The following is a 21,912-nucleotide window of genomic DNA, read 5'->3' on the forward strand; positions in this document are numbered from 1 at the left end:
TACATTGGCAAGGGGAAGGCACGGTAGCTCAGTTGTCGGTATTGCTGCCTCACAGCACCAGGCACCGAAGTTCGATTCTACCCTTGGGCTAATGTCTGTGTGGAGTTTGCACATTCTCCCCGTGTAAATGTGGGTTTTCACCAGGTGCTCCAGTTTCCTCCCACAGTTCAAAGATGTGCAGGTTAAGTGGATTTTCACACAGTGTTCAGGGTTGTGTAGGTTAGATGCATTAGCCCCGGGTAATGTGGGGTTACGGGTCTGGGTGGGATGCTGTTCGGAGAGTCGGTGTGGATTTGTTGGGTTGAATGGCCTGTTTCCACACTGTGTGGGGATTCTATGAAGCTGGTGTACTCAGAGTGCTGGCAGGTTCCATTGACTGTCTGCATGAAGGAAATCTTCACTTTTTGTAACTCGGGACAGGTTATATCAGTGTCAAATCATACGAGTCAGGCTCCAAAAGTCCCCTGGCACCAATCAAAGCTGAACTCAATAGTGGCAGAGTCATCTAATTGGGTAATGTACCTAGATAAGTTCCATTGCACAGCAACACCTCAGAAATGCACTTCGAGCAACTAGACATCCTTCTCTAGAAAATACCCTCCACTGACCTAGTGGTCAATGTCACAAAAAGCAGGTTTGCTGAGGTCCAAGTGACAAATCTAGGATGTGTAGTGGGTCAGGGATGAGTTATGCCCAATGATGCATATTAGTAGCACAATTCTCCATTCCTAAAGTGAGAAATTTTAAGGTTTAAGGTTCTTGTGAAGATTTGTAGCTTGGGTTGGGGATGCTGTTGTTGACTTGCTCGCCGAGCTGGCTGGTTATCATTCAGACGTTTCGACACCATGCTAAGTAATATCATCAGTGGAGCCTCCAGTGGCCACACTGATGATTTTACCTAGCATGGTGACAAAATGATGAACGATAACCAGCCAGCTCGGCGAGCAAGTCAACAACCTCAAATCTTAAGGTTCTTGGGAGTGTTCTACAAATGGTTTGTCCCAAGCTTTGGCATGTAAATTCTTAACGATTCTATTTATGCAGTATAATGTTCAACTACTGATTAAGAGAGAAATGTATTACATGATAAAGCAAAAGATAGTACACACTGAGAAATGCCAGTCAGGTTGTGAAAGACTGAAGGCCACTTTAATAACCAATAAACGTGCAGCTCTAAACTTTAACCCAGCATTTAAAGTAGCCATCGATGGAAGTGACGTAGGAACAGAGACTCTCCAGGACAGAGACCAATTGGACAGTCCTCCAAACAAATCTAAACAAGCTTCAGACATGGCACTCCATAGTAGAGAAAACATGTTGCTGGCTCTCAAACACTTCGGGATATATGTCTGACGTGGATAGAGAGAGTCCACAGACTGCATTGACCCCAAGCCCCAGTTTCAATTTTGTCAAAATGTTTAAGATTCACTATGCCAAATCATCAAGTTGAAGTATCTTTCTTCAACTGTACCACCATCAACCATATGTCCCTCACATCATCAGGAAATCCAGTATGGTTACAGATGTCCTATCCAGAACCTGGAAAGATGTAGTTAGATCTGACAAAGGCTGTAGGAAAAGAATGTAGGTGTAATCATACTTGTTGTTTTATTTTGTCTTTTTGTTTGTTCTTTCTCCTTTCTGTGATTAAATAAGAATGAATTTCAACTTACTCATTCTGTGGGGCAAGTGTCATTTCTGCTTATTGGAACACTGTAACATCTTTGGACACAGTAAACTTTTAAACGCAGCATGCATTGTCCTCATTTTAAAAAATGCACATGACTGAGATTGTAAATTCTGATCAATGTTTTTCAGACCTCTATGATTTATCGCTTACCTCAAGGAAGACCCTGGAATCTCAAACCTGATAGGTGTCAAAGAGGAGTGCAAGTGAGGGACTTCAAAGCGAAAAACAAAAACCACATTCCGGATGAGACAAGTTTGTATTCTGTTAAAAGCTTAAAAGCTTTGTCTGCACCCATGGGTGATGTTTTGTGCTGTGAGAGTTAATGCTGAAAAAAATCCCTCGCCATCCCTGCACTGCAGGATAAAAGAAAGGAAGTCTCTTTTTCCTTCTCTCTTTTCTCTCTGTCTTTCTCTTTTGCTTTGTGAATTCCAGCAACAAAAAAGTGAAGCCAGAGTAGAAGAGAAACAGGACAAAAGCCTTTCAGCAAAACTGAAAAGTCAAGCATCTCAAGTTCCCATGCTCTTCTCCCAAAATCGTTCCACCAGTATCACCCAACGTAACGTCCTCATCGTACCATCCTGTGTCCTCATGCAACTCAGATGTATCTATGTATATTTTCAAACTTTTTTTTCTGGACGGACCTCTCATTTCTAGTCTGTGTATTATTATTTCTTTCTGTGTTTAGGAATAAATGCATTTACTCAATCATTAACTTAAGAAAACCAGGATAGACTGATCCCTTTTAAAGCATAAATTCATTTCGTCTGAGAGGAAGATTGCCCTAGGGGAATCCTATTAAAATGAAACTCATTTTTGTGACCAACTAAAGATGCACTGAATAAAGAAGGGGAGACAGTTTGTCTGGCCTCATCCAGGAGCTTGACAATTTGGGATATCCCATCAGAAACCATAATAAGCTGGGGGAAACATGCCTAGTCATCACATAGTGTTTTTGTCATCTGTCTTGGACTTTTAATGATGTGAACACACCAAGGTCTGTCTGCTACCAATTACCCTTTAGAAGTACGATGCTTATTTTATATTTTCTCACCTATTACTTACTACAAAGAAGTATCACTTCACACTTCTCTACATTGAATTTCATGTCTCAGCTATTTGCTCACTCCACCAAGTCGTCTGGGGGCCTCCTCACAATTTTCAATGCTTTAAAGTCTTGTATAACTGGAGATTCTGACATTGTCCCCTGTGCATCAAGATCTTATTGTCAGGAAAAACAAGGTTCGACCACTGTGTTCTGGGAAGCACCGCTACAAACCTTCCACAAGCCTGAAAAACATCCATTGACCATTTACTGAGATAACAAGGTGATGAGCTGGATGAACACAGCAGGCCAAGCAGCATCAGAAGAGCAGGAAGGCTGACATTTTGGGCCAAGACACTTTTTCAGAAATGGGGGAGGGGAAGGGGGATCTGAAATAAATAGGGAGAGAGGGGGAGGCGGATAGAAGATGGATAGAGGAGAAGATAGGTGGAGAGGAGACAGATAGGTAAAAAAGGTGGGGATGGAGCCAGTAAAGGTGATTGTAGTTGGGGAGGTAGGGAGGAGATAGGTCAATCCAGGGAGGACGACTGGTCAAGGGGGTGGGATGATTGACCATTACTCTCTGTTTCACATTACTCAGTTGCTCCACTGTTCCTTATATACTCTAACCTTACTTACGCATCTGTTGTCTGAAGTACTGAAAGGTACATTTCAAGAAGATATTACGAATGATTTCTTTAATACAAGGTACCCAGCTTTACAGATATGCACTGCCTTTTATTCAGTCTCAAAGGGCCCATTCACTCTTCTAAGCAGTGATTTTTAACTGAAGCAAGAAAGTTACCACTTGAGGTTAAAATTGTATCAGTGGTAATGGGAACTCAAAATCTCCCCTTCCCCCACCGCATCCCAAAACCAGCCCAGTTCGTCCCCTCCCCCCACTGCATCACACAACCAGCCCAGCTCTTCCCCTCCACCCACTGCATCCCAAAACCAGTCCAACCTGTCTCTGCCTCCCTAACCTGTTCTTCCTCCCACCCATCCCTTCCTCCCACCCCAAGCCGCACCTCCATCTCCTACCTACTAACCTCATCCCACCTCCTTGACCTGTCCGTCTTCCCTGGACTGACCTCTCCCCTCCCTACCTCCCCACCTATACTCTCCTCTCCACCTATCTTCTTTTCTCTCCATCTTCGGTCCGCCTCCCCCTCTCTCCCTATTTATTCCAGAACCCTCACCCCACCCCCTCTCTGATGAAGGGTCTAGGCCCGAAACGTCAGCTTTTGTGCTCCTGAGATGCTGCTGGGCCTGCTGTGTTCATCCAGCCTCACATTTCATTAAGTTACCACTTGATCCTTCTTTATTCTAACCTTCCGTTCAAAAACAAGCTTTGTTAAAATTCCTCTCATTGTGTGGGCCCAACATTATAATTTTGGACTCTGCCAGGGCCTTGGGAAACAATGCCATCTCGCCAAATCTTTGAGCTGAGAGGTCATTGAGTCACCCTTGTTTAAACAGATATTCTATGATCCATACATTTCAGCCAACGCTGTCACTCCACAAGATCCGTTCGCTCACAGGCAGCACTCATTGTCAACTGTGACCTTATTGGGCAGGATCCCAGCTTTCAGTGGAACTTGGCTCACGGTTGGTTACAAATTTTCCCTGAACAAAACCCTCCCCACCCAAAACATGAAATAAAAAACAATCCTCTGAGATGACTATTATCTCAGGGTCACCATCAAACTATGCTTTGGAATGCACACAGATATTTAAGATAAACACACATTCTTTCCTCCCAGCATTAGATTGTGATCCACATTGCAATGAATCTACTGCAATAAATGACACGCACCATTAAACAGCCAGATGGTTTCCATTTTGGTGATACTATAGCAGTTGCCTCTAAGTGACCCATGTTGTTCAACTGACTTTAAATTGAACATAATCTAGTGACTTTTAACACCTAAAAATTATTTAAAAAAAACTTTTAAGTCTAAAACCTGCTTTCAGGGCTTCCACCTTTGGGTTTAAGAGTGGCAATACAAGGACAGGCAGTCAATCTGCTCACAAGAGGCAGGTTGCCAGTTTAGTTTGTTTAAATAAGGCTGCCCAGCCTTCGATGTTACCTGTCCTGCTTGTTTCTGAGTGGTCAGCCGGGCTTTTGGAAACCCAGAAGTTGAAGTAACATGAAAACAAGTTGAAAGTGCCTTTACAGTTCTGCTTGTGGGCCAGGAGGAGTAGGAAGTTACAAAGCAAGACCCATCAACACCTATCTCTACTCTATCAGAGCTACCCTTGTGTGCTGAGATTCCAAAGAGCCACAGCTCCCTAGTCTCCTCATTATGCTGACGATCGGAATTCCACCTCTGAGTGACAGTTTAGACATAGTAGGTTCTACAGTCTGCCCCAGGATCTTCCATTCCAACTCAAACCTAAATCTATCAATGAAGCTGACTTCGGGTTGCAGAGTTTGTCAAGCAAAAACGACACAGTGTGTGGATAGTTTGTGTGGAAACTCAAATTTCTAACAATATATTTGTAGGGCAACAATTCTGAACCAAACACTGTTATTTTTTGTTTATCTTCTGATCTTACTGGAGGAATAATAGTGAGGTGATCAGTCTTCAGCATTATACCAAGCACCATAACACCATACCAATTAAGGATGCACTTCTATGGAAATCCCAAGCCAGTGATTACATTCTCTCTGTGCCTCACTCTCCAGTGGATGGTGGGGGTGGGAGAGGGAGGTGGGGTGGTTTCTGTTTTCCTAACCCCAAAAAGAAAAAAATCCAATCCGACACATCAGAATGTCGAGTTACTTAGCATGATGGAAGTAAAGCAAAACTGAGGAGGTGCAGAGCAACTCAGATAGTAATGCCCTGACTTGTGTCTTTATCTGTTGTCTGATGATCTACTTAATTACTCTCTAACTGTGCCAGAAAGAAGAGGGTTCCAATCATTCCAGTGGAAATAAATTTTTAATACTGTGGGAAGTTGAAATTGTTGGCAGATGAGTTTCTTTGAAAGCGTGGAAGTTTTTTTCTCAGGTTTTTGTTGTTGTTGGAGAATTGTTTTAAAAGAAGTAATTTTTTTTTGCTTTTATTCCTTTCTCTGTTTTGTCATCTCTCTTTCATCTCTGTTTTGCTCTCTGTACATTATTTTGCATTAATTTAAACATTTCAACTAATACTACCTGGTTTAAACGCTGGAGGTTGAAAATTCACAGGACTTATTAATCGGGTTTGCAATACATGATTACCCTATGCCCAATTGAAGTGATAAAGACAGTTAGCAAACTCAGTACTGTCTGCTCAGTTTTTACTTGTTCCGGGGATATAAGCAACACTAAGGAGATACCTGTTGCCCATCCCCAATTGCCCCTGAGAAAGTGGTAGTGAGCCACTTTTTGAACCCTTGCCACCCATCTCAGTATCTCCACAGTGATGTTATGCGGAAGGAGTTTGAAGAATTTGATCCAACAACATGAAGCAACTGTGATATATTTCTAAGCCAGGATGGTGTGTGGCTTGGAAGCAAACTAAGGAGTGGTGATATTCTCATGTGTTTATCGTTCCTGTCCTTTTATCCCTTCTGCTAATATAGATTCCTGATGAAGAGAGTGAATGTTGAAGTTGTTGGATAGGGGGCCAATAAAGCAGGATGCTTTGCCTTGGATAGTGAAAACTTAGAGGCGTGGAGTTATACAGCATGGGAACACACCCTTCAGTCCAACTCGTCCGTGCTGACCAAGTTTCTCAAGTCCCACTTGACTGTGTTAGGCACATATGCCTCTAAATCTTTCTTATTCATGCACCTGTCCAAATGTCTTTTAAATATTGTAAATGTGCTTGCAGCTACTACTCCCTCGGGTAGTTCATTCCACTTACCAATCACCCTCTGTTCGAAGAAATTTCTGGAAAAACTCAACAGCTCTGGCAGCATCTGTGGAGAGAAGTTAGAGTTACAGAGTCGTACAGCTCAGAAACAGACCCTTCGGTCCAACCAGTCCATGCTGACCATAATCCCAAAGCCGGTGCTTGGCTCATATCACTCCAAACTTACACTGTTGATGTACTTACCCAAATGTCTTAAATGTTGTAACTATACCCACATTCACCACTTGCTCCGAAAGTTCATTCTACACACAAATCACTCTGTGTGTAAAACAAATCGCCCTTCATGTGTTTTTGAAATCTTTCTCCTCTCTCCTTTAAAAATATGGCCACTTGTCTTGAAATCCCCCAACCTAGGGAAAAGACACCTGCCATTCACCATATCTATACCCCACATGATTTTATAAACTTCTATAAGGTCACCCCTCAACCTCCTCCACTCCAGTGAAGAAAGGTCCCAGCCTGAAAGAAGGTGAGCAGGCTTCCAGCAGTCAGGAGCTGAGTTACTTGCTGCAGAATTCCCAGCACCTAACCCACTGTGTAGCCACAGCATTTATGTGGCTGGTCCAATGATTTTAAAAAAAATATATTTCTGGTCAATGTTAAACTCTAACCCCAGATGAATATGCATTTTGGCTGTGAATATTCAAATGATGGTGTTAACAGGACCTGAATGGTCCAAAGTAGCAGCTGTAGTGTCAACTCAGTATTAAGCCCTGAGCAATGTTCTGAGCTATCCTTCCTGTAAGCTTCTGCTAGGACAGAAGCATATTGGCTACCCATGTTGGAACTCTGGGTTACCATAACATTAGTGGTAATACAGAACTGAACTTGGTGGCTGTGTGTTCCTCAGTAAGGATTCCTCAGTCCGATGATTAAGCTGGCTCAAATTTGCATGTCTTCTTCACTTAGTTCCAAATCTCCAGCCAAAGGTACCATGCTGTTTCAGCCTCAAATCTTATTGCAGGTGTTGAGAGACAGTAGCACAGGCAAATGTACTTGGACTGAATTGCAAGTGCCATTCATTCACTGCTGATCACACAGTCCAGGCTTTCGTCTCTGGTGTTTCTCATGAACACCGGTTTTCAGAGTGGGATGCAGTACAGTGTCACCAAACCTACTGATAGAAGGCCATGTAGATCCACGGGTTTGTGCAACTGTTGAGGCTTGCGAGGAGCATTATGATGATAAATGGTGTACCTTGAAATAGAGAAAGAGATGTTACTATCATACTAACAATGTGAGTGTAAATAATAAACATGTTGATCAAAATAAATGTTTAATACTGTGGTAAGTTGAAATTGTTGGCAAATGAGTTTCTCTGAAAGCATAGAATTTTTTTCAGCTTTGTGTTGTTGTTGAAGAATTCTTTTTAAAGAAAGATTTTTTTTTGCTTTTATTCCTTTCTCTGTTTTGTCATCTCTCTTTCATCTCTGTTTTGCTCTCTGTACATTATTTTGCATTAATTTATACATTTCAACTGATACTACCTGGTTTAAACACTGAAGGTTGAAAATTCAAAAGACTTATTAATTGGGTTTGCAATAAAATATCAAAATAATTTCGATCTCGCTCTGAAATAATTACTTTTTTGTTGTACTCCAAGATTTTATGTTTATATATATTGTGATTATATATATTGTATATATATTGCTGTTACACACAGGGTTTGGTTAGCTCAATTGCTTGGATGGCTGGTTTATGAAGCAGACTGATGCCAGCATGGGTTCAATTCCAGTACTAGCTGAGGTTACTATGAAGGATTCTCCTTCTCAACTTCATCCCTCACCTGATGAGTGGTGACCCTCAGGTTAAACCACCACCAGGATCATCTCTCTTTAATAAGTGAGCAGCACTGTGGGATAATAGTGACTATGACTTTACATATGGGAGTGGTATCTTTGATGCTGAAGTTATCTTGATACGATTGTGAGATTAATTTGAGTTCAAAAAGATTGTTCACTTGTTCTTGGATGTTTGATTAATTTGAAAAACCAGAAAGGCAATATTCTAACTTATCAGGGTTATGAAATTTAGTTATTTTAAGTTCCATTTTATTTGGAGTAACAACACAAATTTATTAATTCTTCAGATGTGGGAGCTTCCTGGATTTATTTTGTTTTTAATGCTCATCTCTACTTACCCTGAGAAGGGACAATAAACAATGGGGAGGTGATGATCTACTGCTATTATCGCTTTACTGTTAATCCAGAGGTCCAGGTAAAGTTCTGGGGACCCCAGTTCAAATCCTGCCATGGCCGGTGGTAGAATTTGAATTCAGTAAAAAATTCCAGAATCAAGAGTCTAATGATGACCGTTAGTCCATTGCCAATTGTTGGAAAAACACATCTGGTTCAAAATGTTCCTGAGGGAAGGAAACTGCCATCCTTACTTGGTCTGGCTTACATGCGACTCCTGAGCCACAGCAATGTGGTTGACTCTTAAGTGCCCTCTACGCAGTTAGGGATGGGCAATAAATGCAGGCCTAACCTTCATTACATGACTGAATTTCAAAAAAAAAACCTTATTAAGCTATGGTACACCATGAAGGTTCCTCGGGAGTTCTGAGGAAAGGTCACCAGACCAGAAACGTTCACTCTGATTTTTTTTTGACAGATGCTGCCAGACCTGCTGAGCTTTTCTGGCATCTTCCGTTTTTGTTCCATATGGGGCTACTTATCTTCAAAATAAAATGTCTGAGAGAAACAAAGCATTTCTGTCTGATTTTTTGGCAATGCATTGATTTTTATTGAAGGCATTGAAGTAGAAATTCTATCGGTGCTCATTTTGATACTATTGTTTCAAGGCACTTGAAAGTGAGGCCAGGCCAAGTAACTGAAATGCATTTGAGTGGAATTTGTTCCCATGTGATTGAACAAAGAACCACGGATTCCAGAAAAATCTGAAAGAAACACAGAAATTGCTGGAGAAACTCCATTTTCTCTCCACAGATACTGCCAAACCTGCTGAGTTTGTTCCAACATGTTTGACAACGTCTGATTGAGATAAACCATTTGTTAGATGTGCTTGTGACTGTTCATGTCTTTTTCCAATTAATGAATTGATTTGATGCCTTTAAGCAATGTTAATTAGGTAAGAGTCAGAGCTGGGTCAGAATTGGGTCAGAGCTTCTTTGGTAAAAGGGAAAGCATCTCTGATTTGTGTTACAAGATCTCTGAGCTTCCTTACTGCTGATCTCAATACAGGTAACGTGTTTTAATAGCTTCATCAAGCTATTTCTGCACACTGCCTGTGAGCAAAATTTGTTAACTTCAGAGATCTGGTGCCTGTTCATCTAAATAGTCTTCAATATGTTAACGTCCGTTGACCATCTGTTGTCATGTCACTGCAGCTATGATGTTCAGCAGCATTCTCAGTGGGTGACATGTCAATGTGTTCATTTTTGCAATAATCATAAAATAGCTGAGACAAGTATCGTGGGAGAGCTGGCATGCTGGATCAATGATGGATTGTTGTGTCTGGATGAAGACATGAATTGGATCTCTAAGAAGAGCAGGACAATAATCATCTCTGACAGTTCTTCAGGAGCTGAAAAGTAAACTTTATATCTGACTCTTGGAATAAATGTTTCAGTCAGAGTTTTACATCAGTAGAAAAAGCATGCTGGATCTTGTTGTTGATGGTGATTTGATTTGTTAAGGCATGAGTGCCCATGATTTAAATAACAATACAATGTTGTAAGTGCAAATTTATCATTTTGAGGGGATTAGCATATGCTGTAAATTCTTGGCAATTCTATTTGTACAGTATAATGTTCAATTACTTATTAAGAGAGAAATATATTTGTTTGTCAGGTTGTATAACCTATGTTTCAGTTGGGAAAAGTGCAATTTCATTAACTAATAAAGGGTTTTTTGGTGAAGAACAGTAACAAGGATTAAAAGTGCAGAATCTGCTATATTTATACAGACGCTAGGTAGATAAAAGCACACATTGGCCAACTGAATTTGTCGGCACAACTCGTCAGAGAGTTATTGGTATCAAACCATGTTAGATAGCCCAAGGTTAAATTCTAAAACATAAAACCATCGTGTTAGAATAATAATTTTATCATTGCGATAAGGTGTGACACATTATTTTCTACCACAGACAAGCCTAACTATGGTTAAGAGCCACTTAAAGTATAAAGTACTGATAGTATGTTTTTCTATTGTCATGCAAAGTTATGAAACAGTAAAAGCTTAAAAAATTTAGCGAAACAGTAGTAAGATGGTGGGGGTTGTTGTTTCTTGGTGAGATGCTGTTTGGTGGGTTGGCGCAGGCTCAATGGGCAGAACGGCCTGCTTCCACGCTGTAGAGATTCTATGGTTGTAAATACTTTTGAAGGATGACCACTGTTGTTATATCAGGAAACCTAGTTATTATACTGTACGCAGCCAAACCCATAGCAGCAATATGGGCAAAAAAAAACAAACAGAAAGTCAGTTCTTGGGACATTAGTTGAGGGTTAAATGCAAATCAGGATGCAGGGGAGAATTTCCTTGGGCTTCTTTGAGTAATGCCTCAGAATCCTTTACATTCATTTCAGAGTAGAGGCAATAGCTTGGTTTAAAGGCTCATCCAAAAGACAGTATCTCTGACAATACAGCGCCCTTTCAGCACCATAATGGTATGTGCTACCACCATAAGACCTGAAGGATGGCACAAGAAAACTGAAGGGTGCTGATCAAACTGATCAATCTCTGAGCATGCCATGAATATTTTTGAATCAACCTGTTCAGAGTTGCTACCCTAAACCTCTGGAGCAGATGGGACTTCAACCCAGGTCTCCTAGCTCAGAGAGAGAGAGACATTACCACTGTGCCACAAGCATTCTGAGCATGCTATATATCTCTGGTGAAGGGTCTAGGCCCGAAACGTCAGCTTTTGTGCTCCTGAGATGCTGCTTGGCCTGCTGTGTTCATCTAGCTCCACACTTTATTATCTTATGCTATATATCTGGCTAGTTACCCAAGGCAATTGTACACATACTGTCTGAAATAGATTGAACAGGTCCTAAGTGACAACATAATCATCAGTGGTGAGACAAAATGTGAAAAGCTTTAAAACTGCCATGCATTTTGTTAAAAATATTTCAATGAGTGGTTGCCCTTTTATTGATCTGTGTCAGAACAAGAGAAATTGCTTTCAGTTTGGGATATATAAATCTAAGAAATGGGTGGATGTGTTTAAAACTTGATGTGTTTCTGCAAAGTTAACCTTTTTTTTGTTCATTCATGAGCTGTGGGCTTCGCTGGCTTGGCCACTACTTTATTGCTGATCCCGAATTGCCCAAAGAGCTATGGCTGTTCTCAGCCATAACATCTCAGCCCACAGTGACAGGAATTGTAGCTGCAATGTGTTCCAGCTGAAACAGAAGAATGCTCCACTCCATATGAGGAGGAAATTTACAAAGTGGAGCTTTTCTTTAAATGTATAACATTGCTGAGTGCTATACTGAATGCCTGGTCAATCAACCCTACATAGTAATAACCAGTACCTCTGAACAGTTTCAGACAATGTTGGAATCACAGCCATATTTTCAATGGAATCATTTAGTTAAGGTAGAACTATATAATTTTATCATAATTTGTAATCAGCCTAAGCTCACTTTGATTATAGGATTCACAAAGGAGCTATTTAAAGTCTGCTGAATGCATAATTTGACATTTGTCTTTCTATCTTTGCTGCAGTTTAGGATTGAAATTTGATATTTTAAGCAATGATTTTGGCAATAGTCTATGTAATCAGAGAAAATAATCTCTTCACTGGCTGACTTAAAAAAATGAAGCTGAAGTTGTAAGTAACTACTTATTGTGGGGCTTCCCACGTTTCTGTGATGACGCTTAGCTTTCCTCTTGATCGCATTTAAATGACACTACTTTCTGGCTGAGGTAAACTCTTCAATGTTCTGAAATCTGGAGCAAAAACACACAAAAAAACAATTTTCTTGGTATTAGCCTTGTACATGTGAGGATAGAGCACTGAAATAATTAGCTGAAATCTTTAGCAGTGCTTATGGACTGGGGAGGCTTTGAAGGCAGCCAAGTTTTGGGAAGCATGCAAAGTGGAATTTTGGGATGGGTTAGGATAATGACTTTTTTCCAGAGGTAAAGCTGGCTCTCATTCTTCTTCTTATCTTTGTCCATTGCATTTCTTTGTTGCAATGTGGAGCCAGCAGATCAATGTTTCTATCAGTATCCATGACTTTCTTCTTGATTTGACTTCCTCTATGACCTGACACTTTCTATCTCTCAACTTTTCTGGCAATATTGACTACTTTCACCCGCACTCTTCATTTCAAATTCAAGGCTCTTGCACACCTCTGTTTTGTGGCTATGCTTTCAACAAATGCATCCAGATATTCTGAAAATATCTCTTTTTAAATCATCTGGTCCATTACTTGTGATGAAAGGTGTACAATTTTATTTTTTGAATTTGGTTTTGGAATAGAGACAGAGGGCATTGGTTATCTCTGTGAAGGGTTATCTTCTGTGAACGAGTGTCAGACAATCCTTCCAGAACAGTGACTAGATCAGAACTTGCCACAAAACAGGTGACTGCAGATGCCTGCAGTTTCACTAGAAAGATGCTTTGTGCTGTTTGTGTTTATGATAGGTAGGGTAGGGGGTAAGGCCATTAGTTTTTATCTTGACTAGTCCTGCTAGAATTTAATCAGTTTCTTATGAGATCCTTCCCATCCCCCATTCTTCTAAACTCCAATGAATACAATCCTAACCAATCCAGTCTCTCTTCACACATCAGTTAGATCTTTCCGGAAATCAGTCTGGCAATCTTTGGTTGTATTGCCTCCATAGCATAACATCCTTTCTTGGACAAGAAAACCAAAACTGCACCCAGCACACAAGGTACGGTCTTAACAAGGTTCTGTATAATAGGAGCAAGACGTCCCTTCTCTTGTACTCGAATCCTCTAGCTTTGAAAGCCGACACACTGTTTGCCTTCTACATTGTTTGCTGTACCTGCCTGCTTACTTTCAGCGAATGATATGCAAGGACACCCAGGTTTTATTGCTCCTCCTCCTTTCCCAATTTATTGCCATTCAGATAATAATCTGCATTCTTGTTTCTGCTACCAAAGTCAATAACCTCACATTTATCCACATTCTTCATCTGCTATGTTTATATGCCAAATCACTCAACATATTCAAATCATACTGAAGCATATCCTCCTCACAGCTCACCTTCCCATCCAGCATTGTGCCATCTGCAAATTTGGAGATATTACATTTCATTTCCCTACCTAAATCATTCATATATATTGCAAATAGCTGGGCTACAAGCATTGATCCTTACAATACTCCACCAGTCACCACCAGCCACTTGGAAAAATGCCTGTTTTTTTCCAGCATTTTGTTTCCTGTCTGCCACTTATCCACATCAGTACGACCTCAAATCCTGTGTGCTTTCAGCTTGCATGCTAATATGTAGGACGTTAATGAAAGTCTTCTGGAAATCCAAGTAAACCACATCCGCTGACTCCCATTGTCAACTGTATAGCTATTTCATGAAAATATTCCAGTAGAGTTGTGAAGCATAATTTCCATTTTGTAAATCAGTCGAACAATCTTCTGCTGAGACATCTGTCTGACTCTTTGTAATTTTATTGGGGTAATCGGGCAAAGCAAATACTTCCGAAGAGGTGCTGGCCTGGTGATATCATCACTAAACTGCTAATCCAGTATACCCAGGTAATGTTCTGGGAAGGCAGGTTCATAATCCCACCTTGGAAGGTATTGGAAATTGAAATCCATGTAATAAAGCTAGAATTCAGAACTTCATGAAACCATTGTCAGTTGCTGTGAAGAACCTATCTTGTTCGTGAGTGTCCTATTAGGAAGGAAATCATCATCCTTACCTGACTCCAGATCCACAGCAATGTTAATCTCAGCTGGCCTCTGGGCAATTAGAATGGGCCATAAAGGCTGACCGAGGCAGCAATTCCCACAATCACATGAATGAATGAAGAAAAAAATTTGTTGACATCCATCTTTTTCCAAATTATGCCTCTAGATAGTTTACCGACTTGGCTCCAAGTCTTGCATCAATTTAAAACAGATTTCAATGCACATCGGTGCAGAACACACATTACTTTCAAATCGTTATTACTTACACTGAAACTTTCCTTGTGAGATAATTTCACTGGGTGTGCAAGGAATTATATTCATGACACTTGTGTTAAAATTAATATTCTGTTTACATTTGTACCCTAACATATTGGTTAGTTCTTCCTTTGCTGGCATGTGTGATCCTTTCCTAAACTGAATGGACATTAATTCACAAATTCTGTGCGTATGCAGTTGTTCAGTGTTTGGTCGGATGTGGAATGACGAGCAGGACAGGGCTTAGGTATAACACTAGCTTTTGATACAAATTGTAGGAACATGAATACAAGGAGTATAGATGAGCTCCATTTGCTCATACCTTTTTATATCAGCAAGTTATTTTTTTCCTGTGTATTTCTTTTTCTGCAACTCTAAAACCTACTACTTATGAAAATAACATTGCTTCTAATGCAAGATATATTCTGAGTGTGAAATCAACCCAAGGAAATGACTAAATTTACATTCACTTATGTGTGAGGGATGATGAACGAGTATATTTTAGGAGTAAGTTGCAATTTAACTGACGAAGGCTGGATTTAGAAAGGTCGTCATTTCTAATTTTGATATAAATATATGTGAAATGTCAGCTACAAGTTGTAGTGTGGTCTTTCTTGAGAGATTGCCAACAGCACTTAGAAGTGAATGACTTGCATTTATTTAGTTAAAATGAGGGCATCCAAAGGGTATTCTCACAGTAATCAGATTTGCATTGATTTTGTACCATCTGTATTTGCTAACTTACCCCCCTGGTTTTCCTATTGCTGTACAATGACAAAGTAATGCTGTAACATACAAACATAAGAACTTAAGAGCAATAGAAACAAGAACAGGCATAGCCTATCCAGCCCATCAGCCTCACTCCACCATTCAATAAGATCATGGATAATCTACTACTACAATGCCAACACCATTTTCCTATCCCCACTATTCCCAAATCTCTTTATGTTCTTAATGTGCAGAAATCTATCAATCTCAACCTGGAATCTACACACTGCCCTCTCAATGCTCAAAATGCCAAAGATTCAGCACTATTTGAAAAAATTCCTCCTTATCTCAGTCCTAAATGGCCTGCCACTGAGTCTGAATGTGACTCTTTGTATTACATCCTCCTAAGGGAGACAATGGCCCCATGGTATTATTGCTGAACTGTTAATCCAGAGATCTGGATAGTATTCTGGGGACCCAGGTTCCATAAAATATCTGGAATTAAGGATCTAATGATGACCATGAATCTTCCTCTATCTACCCTGGAGAAATTTTCTGTCTGAATGAGATTTCTCTCGTTTTCTTAAAATTCCAGAGAAAGTACATGCAGTCTTTTCAACTTTATTCCATTCAAAAATATCCCCCCATCCCAGGAATTAGTTTTTGAACATTCATTGCCCTCCTATGACAAATATATACATATAGGTAAGGAAACCATATTCCATATATGTGGTCACAGCAAGGCCTATATGATTTGCTTCTTTACTTCTACACAAATCCTCTTGGAATGAAAGACCTAATTGCAATTTGCCTTCTTAAAATGCTGGCTTTCCTCAACATTCAGTGACTCATGAGCAAATGCGCAAAAGCCCTATTGATTTATCTCCTGACGCACTGAGATTTGCAACCATTGTCACATCCTGCAATACTCTGATTATCATTACCTTTATTGTCGCCTTGATCTATTGCCTTATCATTTCACTTTAACTTGCTCAAATCTCCCCTAAATGTACTTTCCCCCTCTATTTTCTTTAAATCCCTCTTTATTTCCCTGCTTATTTGATTTGCTAGAACATGGACTCCAGCATGGTTCAGATGATATCCAACCCAATAGTACAGTCGTCACTTTCCTTAATCATGATACCAGTGCACCACGAATCAGAATTTACTATACCTGGAACCCTGCATTTATCTTTCAAGTCTAATTTATCAGATACCAAACTGCACACGGCTCAGATAATGTTCCACAGATTACCACATTTGAGGCTCTGCTTTCTAATTTAGTGCCGAGCTTCTTGTACTCCCCATGCAAAACCTCTTTGTAATCTTAGCATTCATGGACCATAGGAACTGGATTCTACCTTTCCACTGAAAGTTCCTTTTCAGCTCTGAGCAGAGTTTGAGCCCTGAGCCCAGATATGCAGGTAACACAGCCACTGTATTCTGACTCTGGCCTGCAACGAAGTCTCTGTCTCCTGGCTATACTTTCCTATGTTACCCCTATATTCCAGTTAGTTCCCCACAACTGAATGCTTTCCTGTGTTAGAAAGCCTTGATCGGTCTGGTAATCCACAATTCCACTTACATTCTTGTCCATACAAACCGCAAGAATCTATTACTCAATTGGAAGTGATGAGGCCCCTCCACTCTCACTCTCTTAGATCCATTTCCAGCTGGACTTGCAGTAACACCTGTTGTCCCTGGCAAAATCAGGTGACACTACCTTGATGACAGGTGCCTGGGGTAAAACATGCAGCGAACTTTACTCCCACCTGATTATAATGTCCATTGTTTGGCCTCCATAACAAAAAATAACTGAGTGAAGCATCTCAAACTGCAGACAGGTGTGGAAGTATGGCATGGGATCCAGAAGCTCCCACATACTGCAGCTGTGATGCATCACCTATCTGGTCACCTTTGTGTTAATTAAATTTATTTATTTTTCTTAATTAATTCATAGTTCCCTCTTCTCTGAACTCCATTACTTGCTGATCCCGTGGTTTCACATTCTGTGCATACAAGCAGCACTTAGCATAGACCTAGAACCTTGAATTAGAGAACTGTTGTCCTTGGTAGCTTAAATTTTATTGGAAGCTACAATAGGGACAAATTGTGTTTCCTTTGAAATAAAGAAGCCTAAACACTATGGATTCAAAAGTGGTATTTCTTTAATTGAACCATAAAGTGCTCATTAATTGATATGATATCTGCACCCCTGCAAAGGATTAATATTTTAACATCTGTGTTCTGAAAAAAATGAATTTGAAGTGTTGGATGTCAACTGATTATTGAAAAGCCAAAATATTAAGTTTTTTGGGTGTAAAGTTTAACAAAACTTTATTTAGAATGATTATGGTACTCCAGAAGCTAGAAGGAAAACAAAAAGAGAGCAACTTGGACCATCAAATGCTTTTTTAAAATGTTTTTCCTCTACATACAATTTACTGATAAAAAAATTCAGCACACTATTCAAGTTCTCCTGGTGATCCCTAACTGACCCAACAAAGATAGATTATTTGGGCATTTTCTTCATCATGCGACAGTATGATGGTTAAATTGACTGCCATATTACCTGAGAAACAACAGGAAATAAGTTGCTAATTGAATCATTCATTCAAGCAATTCATTGACTGAGAAGTACTTTGGCACATCCCTACCATGTGAAAGAATAACTTCCTCCTGCTCCCTGCACCTCCCACCCTCCCAGTTTGTGAGAATTATTTTCACAAATTTGTCTTCCCTAATTTCTTCTGGCCCCGAGCTTCCCTAGAACTACGTAAAATGCACTTCCTGCAGATGTTTACCCAGATAGCCAAATTACACAGCATCTCTGGAGCTTTGTCTAAAGTTTAAAGGAATATTTTATTAATGTGCGAGTTGGCATCCATACATATTTACATTAGGAAATGAAGATACTGGGCCTTGGCAAAAATTTGCTCATAGTGAAGACTTGATAACATCTGACTTATATATTTAGAATTGGATTAAGCTGTATTTGTACTGATGTCCTAGATTTACAGGTTACTTACAGGACAGGCTGTGTGCATGCATTTTTCCTCATTCCTGTTTTGGTTGACTTGTTTATTTGGTTATCAGTTGAATATTTGATGCATTTGTCTTAATTCAAAAGATGAACCTTTTCTGATTAGTACCAATTTTGACTAAAAATGTCATTACATAATTGTTGAGAAATTAAATTCATACTGATTACCATTATTGGTCAGATTTGGCTAATTGCATCTCATCTGTTCTTTGTGGGATATTTTAATATATGCAGCTGAAACAGTTCATAACCTTTGTTATGAAACAGTACAGATGTCTGGTATAAAACAGTGTGGATCCGGAGGAAGACAGCAGGCCAGGCAACACCAGAGGAGCAGGAAAGCTGGCATTTTGGGTCGGGATCCTTCTTCAGAAATATTATTTTCACATTCTTGGTTTCTAACTCGGAGTGGATTCTGAACTTTGAAGCCAGTGGTTTAAGTATTGCTGGCCAACAAAATACTCTGTGTGACTGAACTGATTCCCTGTCCTCGTCCCCTTCCCCTGTCCTGCACTGTATCTGTGTTACACTCCAAATATTCCACTCCTGGCTTTGAGGTAGGGCTGCTATCACTCCATAAGAACCCTTGTTATTACATTCTCATAAAACACACTAATTGCATACATACTTGCATGGTGATTGATATAGGGGTATCATTGGCCATAAATACAGTCCAACTATAAACTGTCAATTGGTGGTGAGGTAGGAAGGCTGTCCACAGGCAAACTTAGTCGAGATGGATAAAGGATGGTTTCTCTACACTCTAACTTCATTCAGTGCCAGTCAGCTACTGAACCTGATGCATGGGAGGGCACAAGACTCCCCATGCTATGTCTGACCACTTTCCAGAATTTAGTATTGACCATCATATTTCTAGTTCCTAGGTTTTGACCCACAAATGAAGTATCTCCTAGCCTGTGAAACTCATTCGTAATGTTCACGAAAATTCTTATGTCACCATTCAATGTTGTGATAGCTAGCTAAAACAGCCCAGTCTCTTCAGTCATTTCTGGCAAGTGAATCCTTTCAGTTCTGGTGTCAACCTTACAAAGTGGAGCGTACATGCAGAAACCCTCCTGTGTGCAGTTTCCTGCAGCAATTGTCAGTTGTGGGATTTGTCCTTGCCACTTCTGTTTAAATCTCACCCTGTTTTCATCAGATCAAAGTTGTGTTAAGTTTCAACCCAAGTTGCTGCAAATGGGCATGTAAATACTCTTCATGTCTGCTGCTGAAAAGTTTTTTTTTATATTTTGCTACTTTGTACAGATGCCCTCAATGTTTACTGTCAGACTAAGTACTCTTGTTAGTGGTCGGGTGTCAACCTAAGTTCAGTTGTGACCTTTTGCCCTGCATTTTCACATTTCACCTTCTTCTTTATAGCAATCAGGAATGAAAAATCCGAATGTGTATTCCCTTCTTTCTCCCATAGTAGAGAGCACCCAGCTGAGTGTGAACCATAGTTGAAAGTGGAGGCGCCCTGCACTGTAGGTTTCAGCTACACCTGCCTTCTTTCATTTGGCAGAGAAAATGGGATCTTACTTACCCTCAATAGGTCCTCCGGCTGGGTCCCAAACAGACCAGAGCTGCACAATGAAGAATGGTGCCCAACACAGAATGTACAGCATCACGACTAAAAACATCATCTTCAGTGTCTTTAGTAAGGAGCTGGGTATCCGCTTGGCAGCGCTCGCTTGTGCCCCCTGCACATTGGCTTCTGTCAATGCGATCCTTTTGAGCCTGTTGGTTTGCCCAGTCAAGTAAATGGTTCTGCATATTTTGACTTGGCAGACAATCAGGATGACCGCAGGGATCATGAAGATGACCAAAGCTGTCCGGGTGATGTAGGTCTTCCGGCCCCAAGGTTTGACAAAGGTGGCCCAGCACTCGAACACCCGCGGCTGCACCTCTTCAATGGAGAAGATGAAAACCTGAGGGAGGCTGAAGAGCAGCGAGAATCTCCAGGCCATGACCACAGTTAGGTATATCTGCCAGGAGGCCTTGGTGATGGCAGTCATGGGCTGGCAAATGGCTTGGTGGCGATCCAGGGTCATCGCCACCAGCAGGGAGGTGGAAGCAAACATCCCGACGACCTGCAGGTACTTGACGGCTTTGCAAACCGCGTCGGTCACCTCCCACAAGAGCTGGGGCAGCACCTGGAAGAAAGCGACCGCCAGGTCAGCGGTGCACAAGTGCAAGAGGAAGAGGCGGGTGCGGCTGCTATTCCGGCGCTGACGCCACAGGGTGTAGAGGAAGATGTAATTGCCCAGAGTTGCCAGGACGAAGACGAAGCTGAGCACAGCTATTTTGGCCGCCACTGGCCTGTTCCCAGCGGGGAGAGTTCCATTCGCCGAACTGCTCCCGCGCTGGGTGCAGCCCCGATTGAATTCGCCCCTCATTTTCAGTCCAGCGGTGTGTCTTTCTGCATCAAAGCACAGCCGGCAGAAAATGTGCGCCACGTTTCTTCTCAGGTTCTGTGCAGCGAGCAGCAGAACCGAGAATTTTGAAACGCCTGTTGCTGCTCGCAGTCTCATGAAGCAGCATCTTGTGAACGGTGCAGCCACATCATTCCCAGTGAAAAGCAGACAATTAAATCAATTACAACTGACGTGGCCAACTGGAATACCGCACTGCTTTCGATGCGAGCTTGTTGCTCTAATATTAACTCAATTTCACCCACTGCCCGCGCTATTAGGCATTCTCAATGTTCACATATGTTTGTATGCTCAGCAGGGCACGGCGCAAAACGCGAAACATTCTCAGTGCCGGGGAAAGCAAAACCAAGATCTGTGATTACAAATCAAAGAGACTGCCAAAAGTGCCGAGGCGCTCGGCGATGCGACTATGCGCCGAGAGATATTCATTGACGTGGCGCCGCTCTGTTGTCGTTTATTCCACGGATTTTCCAGTTTCGAAACATTGTGATTTGGGACAGGCATACGATCTTCTCAAATTCGGACCGCAAAAGTTGTGCTAACAACGGAACTGTCAATTTCAGCACCACTGGCGGGGGTGAACTCGAGGCGGAGGAGGAGAATGCTGCTTTGGACAATGCTGGAACAGTCATTCTAACATCAATGTACGCCACCAAGGTGGGACCTGAACGCGCGGGACAAAGAAACACTCTCACTGTGGCACAAGACTCGAAAGCATTTGCTGTTTTCCTGTCCTGTTCCAAACTTTGAATAGTTTGATAACCACGAGATAATAACCCGTTCTGGACAATGTGCCTTATTTTAAATAAATGTGGGTCGATTTTAGGTCCAACAGCAACACACCTTCTGATGCCAAAGCGACTTGTGTGAGGTGGTTCCGCCCCCCCCCCCACAACCATTCATCCACTAGGTATTCCTTATATTATTGAACAATGCTTGTTAATGAATTGTCCAGCCGCCAGAGACTCGAAAATGGCATTATAACCTGGAAGAACTTGCAAGAAGCAGAGCAGTG

General features: G+C 41.1%; 1 protein-coding gene across 1 annotated transcript; it reads right to left on the bottom strand.

Annotated features, from left to right (window-relative positions):
• Positions 1–3,966: 3,966 nt before the first annotated feature.
• Positions 3,967–20,996, bottom strand: LOC125460921 (vasopressin V2 receptor-like). Its single transcript, XM_048549133.2, has 2 exons — positions 20,009–20,996; positions 3,967–7,792 (listed from the first exon to the last, which is right to left on the bottom strand). The coding sequence occupies exons 1-2, from the start codon at positions 20,994–20,996 to the stop codon at positions 7,710–7,712; spliced, it is 1,071 nt and encodes a 356-aa protein (XP_048405090.1). The 3' UTR covers positions 3,967–7,709.
• Positions 20,997–21,912: the final 916 nt, after the last annotated feature.

The sequence above is a fragment of the Stegostoma tigrinum genome, chromosome 18 (assembly GCF_030684315.1).
Source record: "Stegostoma tigrinum isolate sSteTig4 chromosome 18, sSteTig4.hap1, whole genome shotgun sequence".
Taxonomy (NCBI): Eukaryota; Metazoa; Chordata; class Chondrichthyes; order Orectolobiformes; family Stegostomatidae; genus Stegostoma; species Stegostoma tigrinum.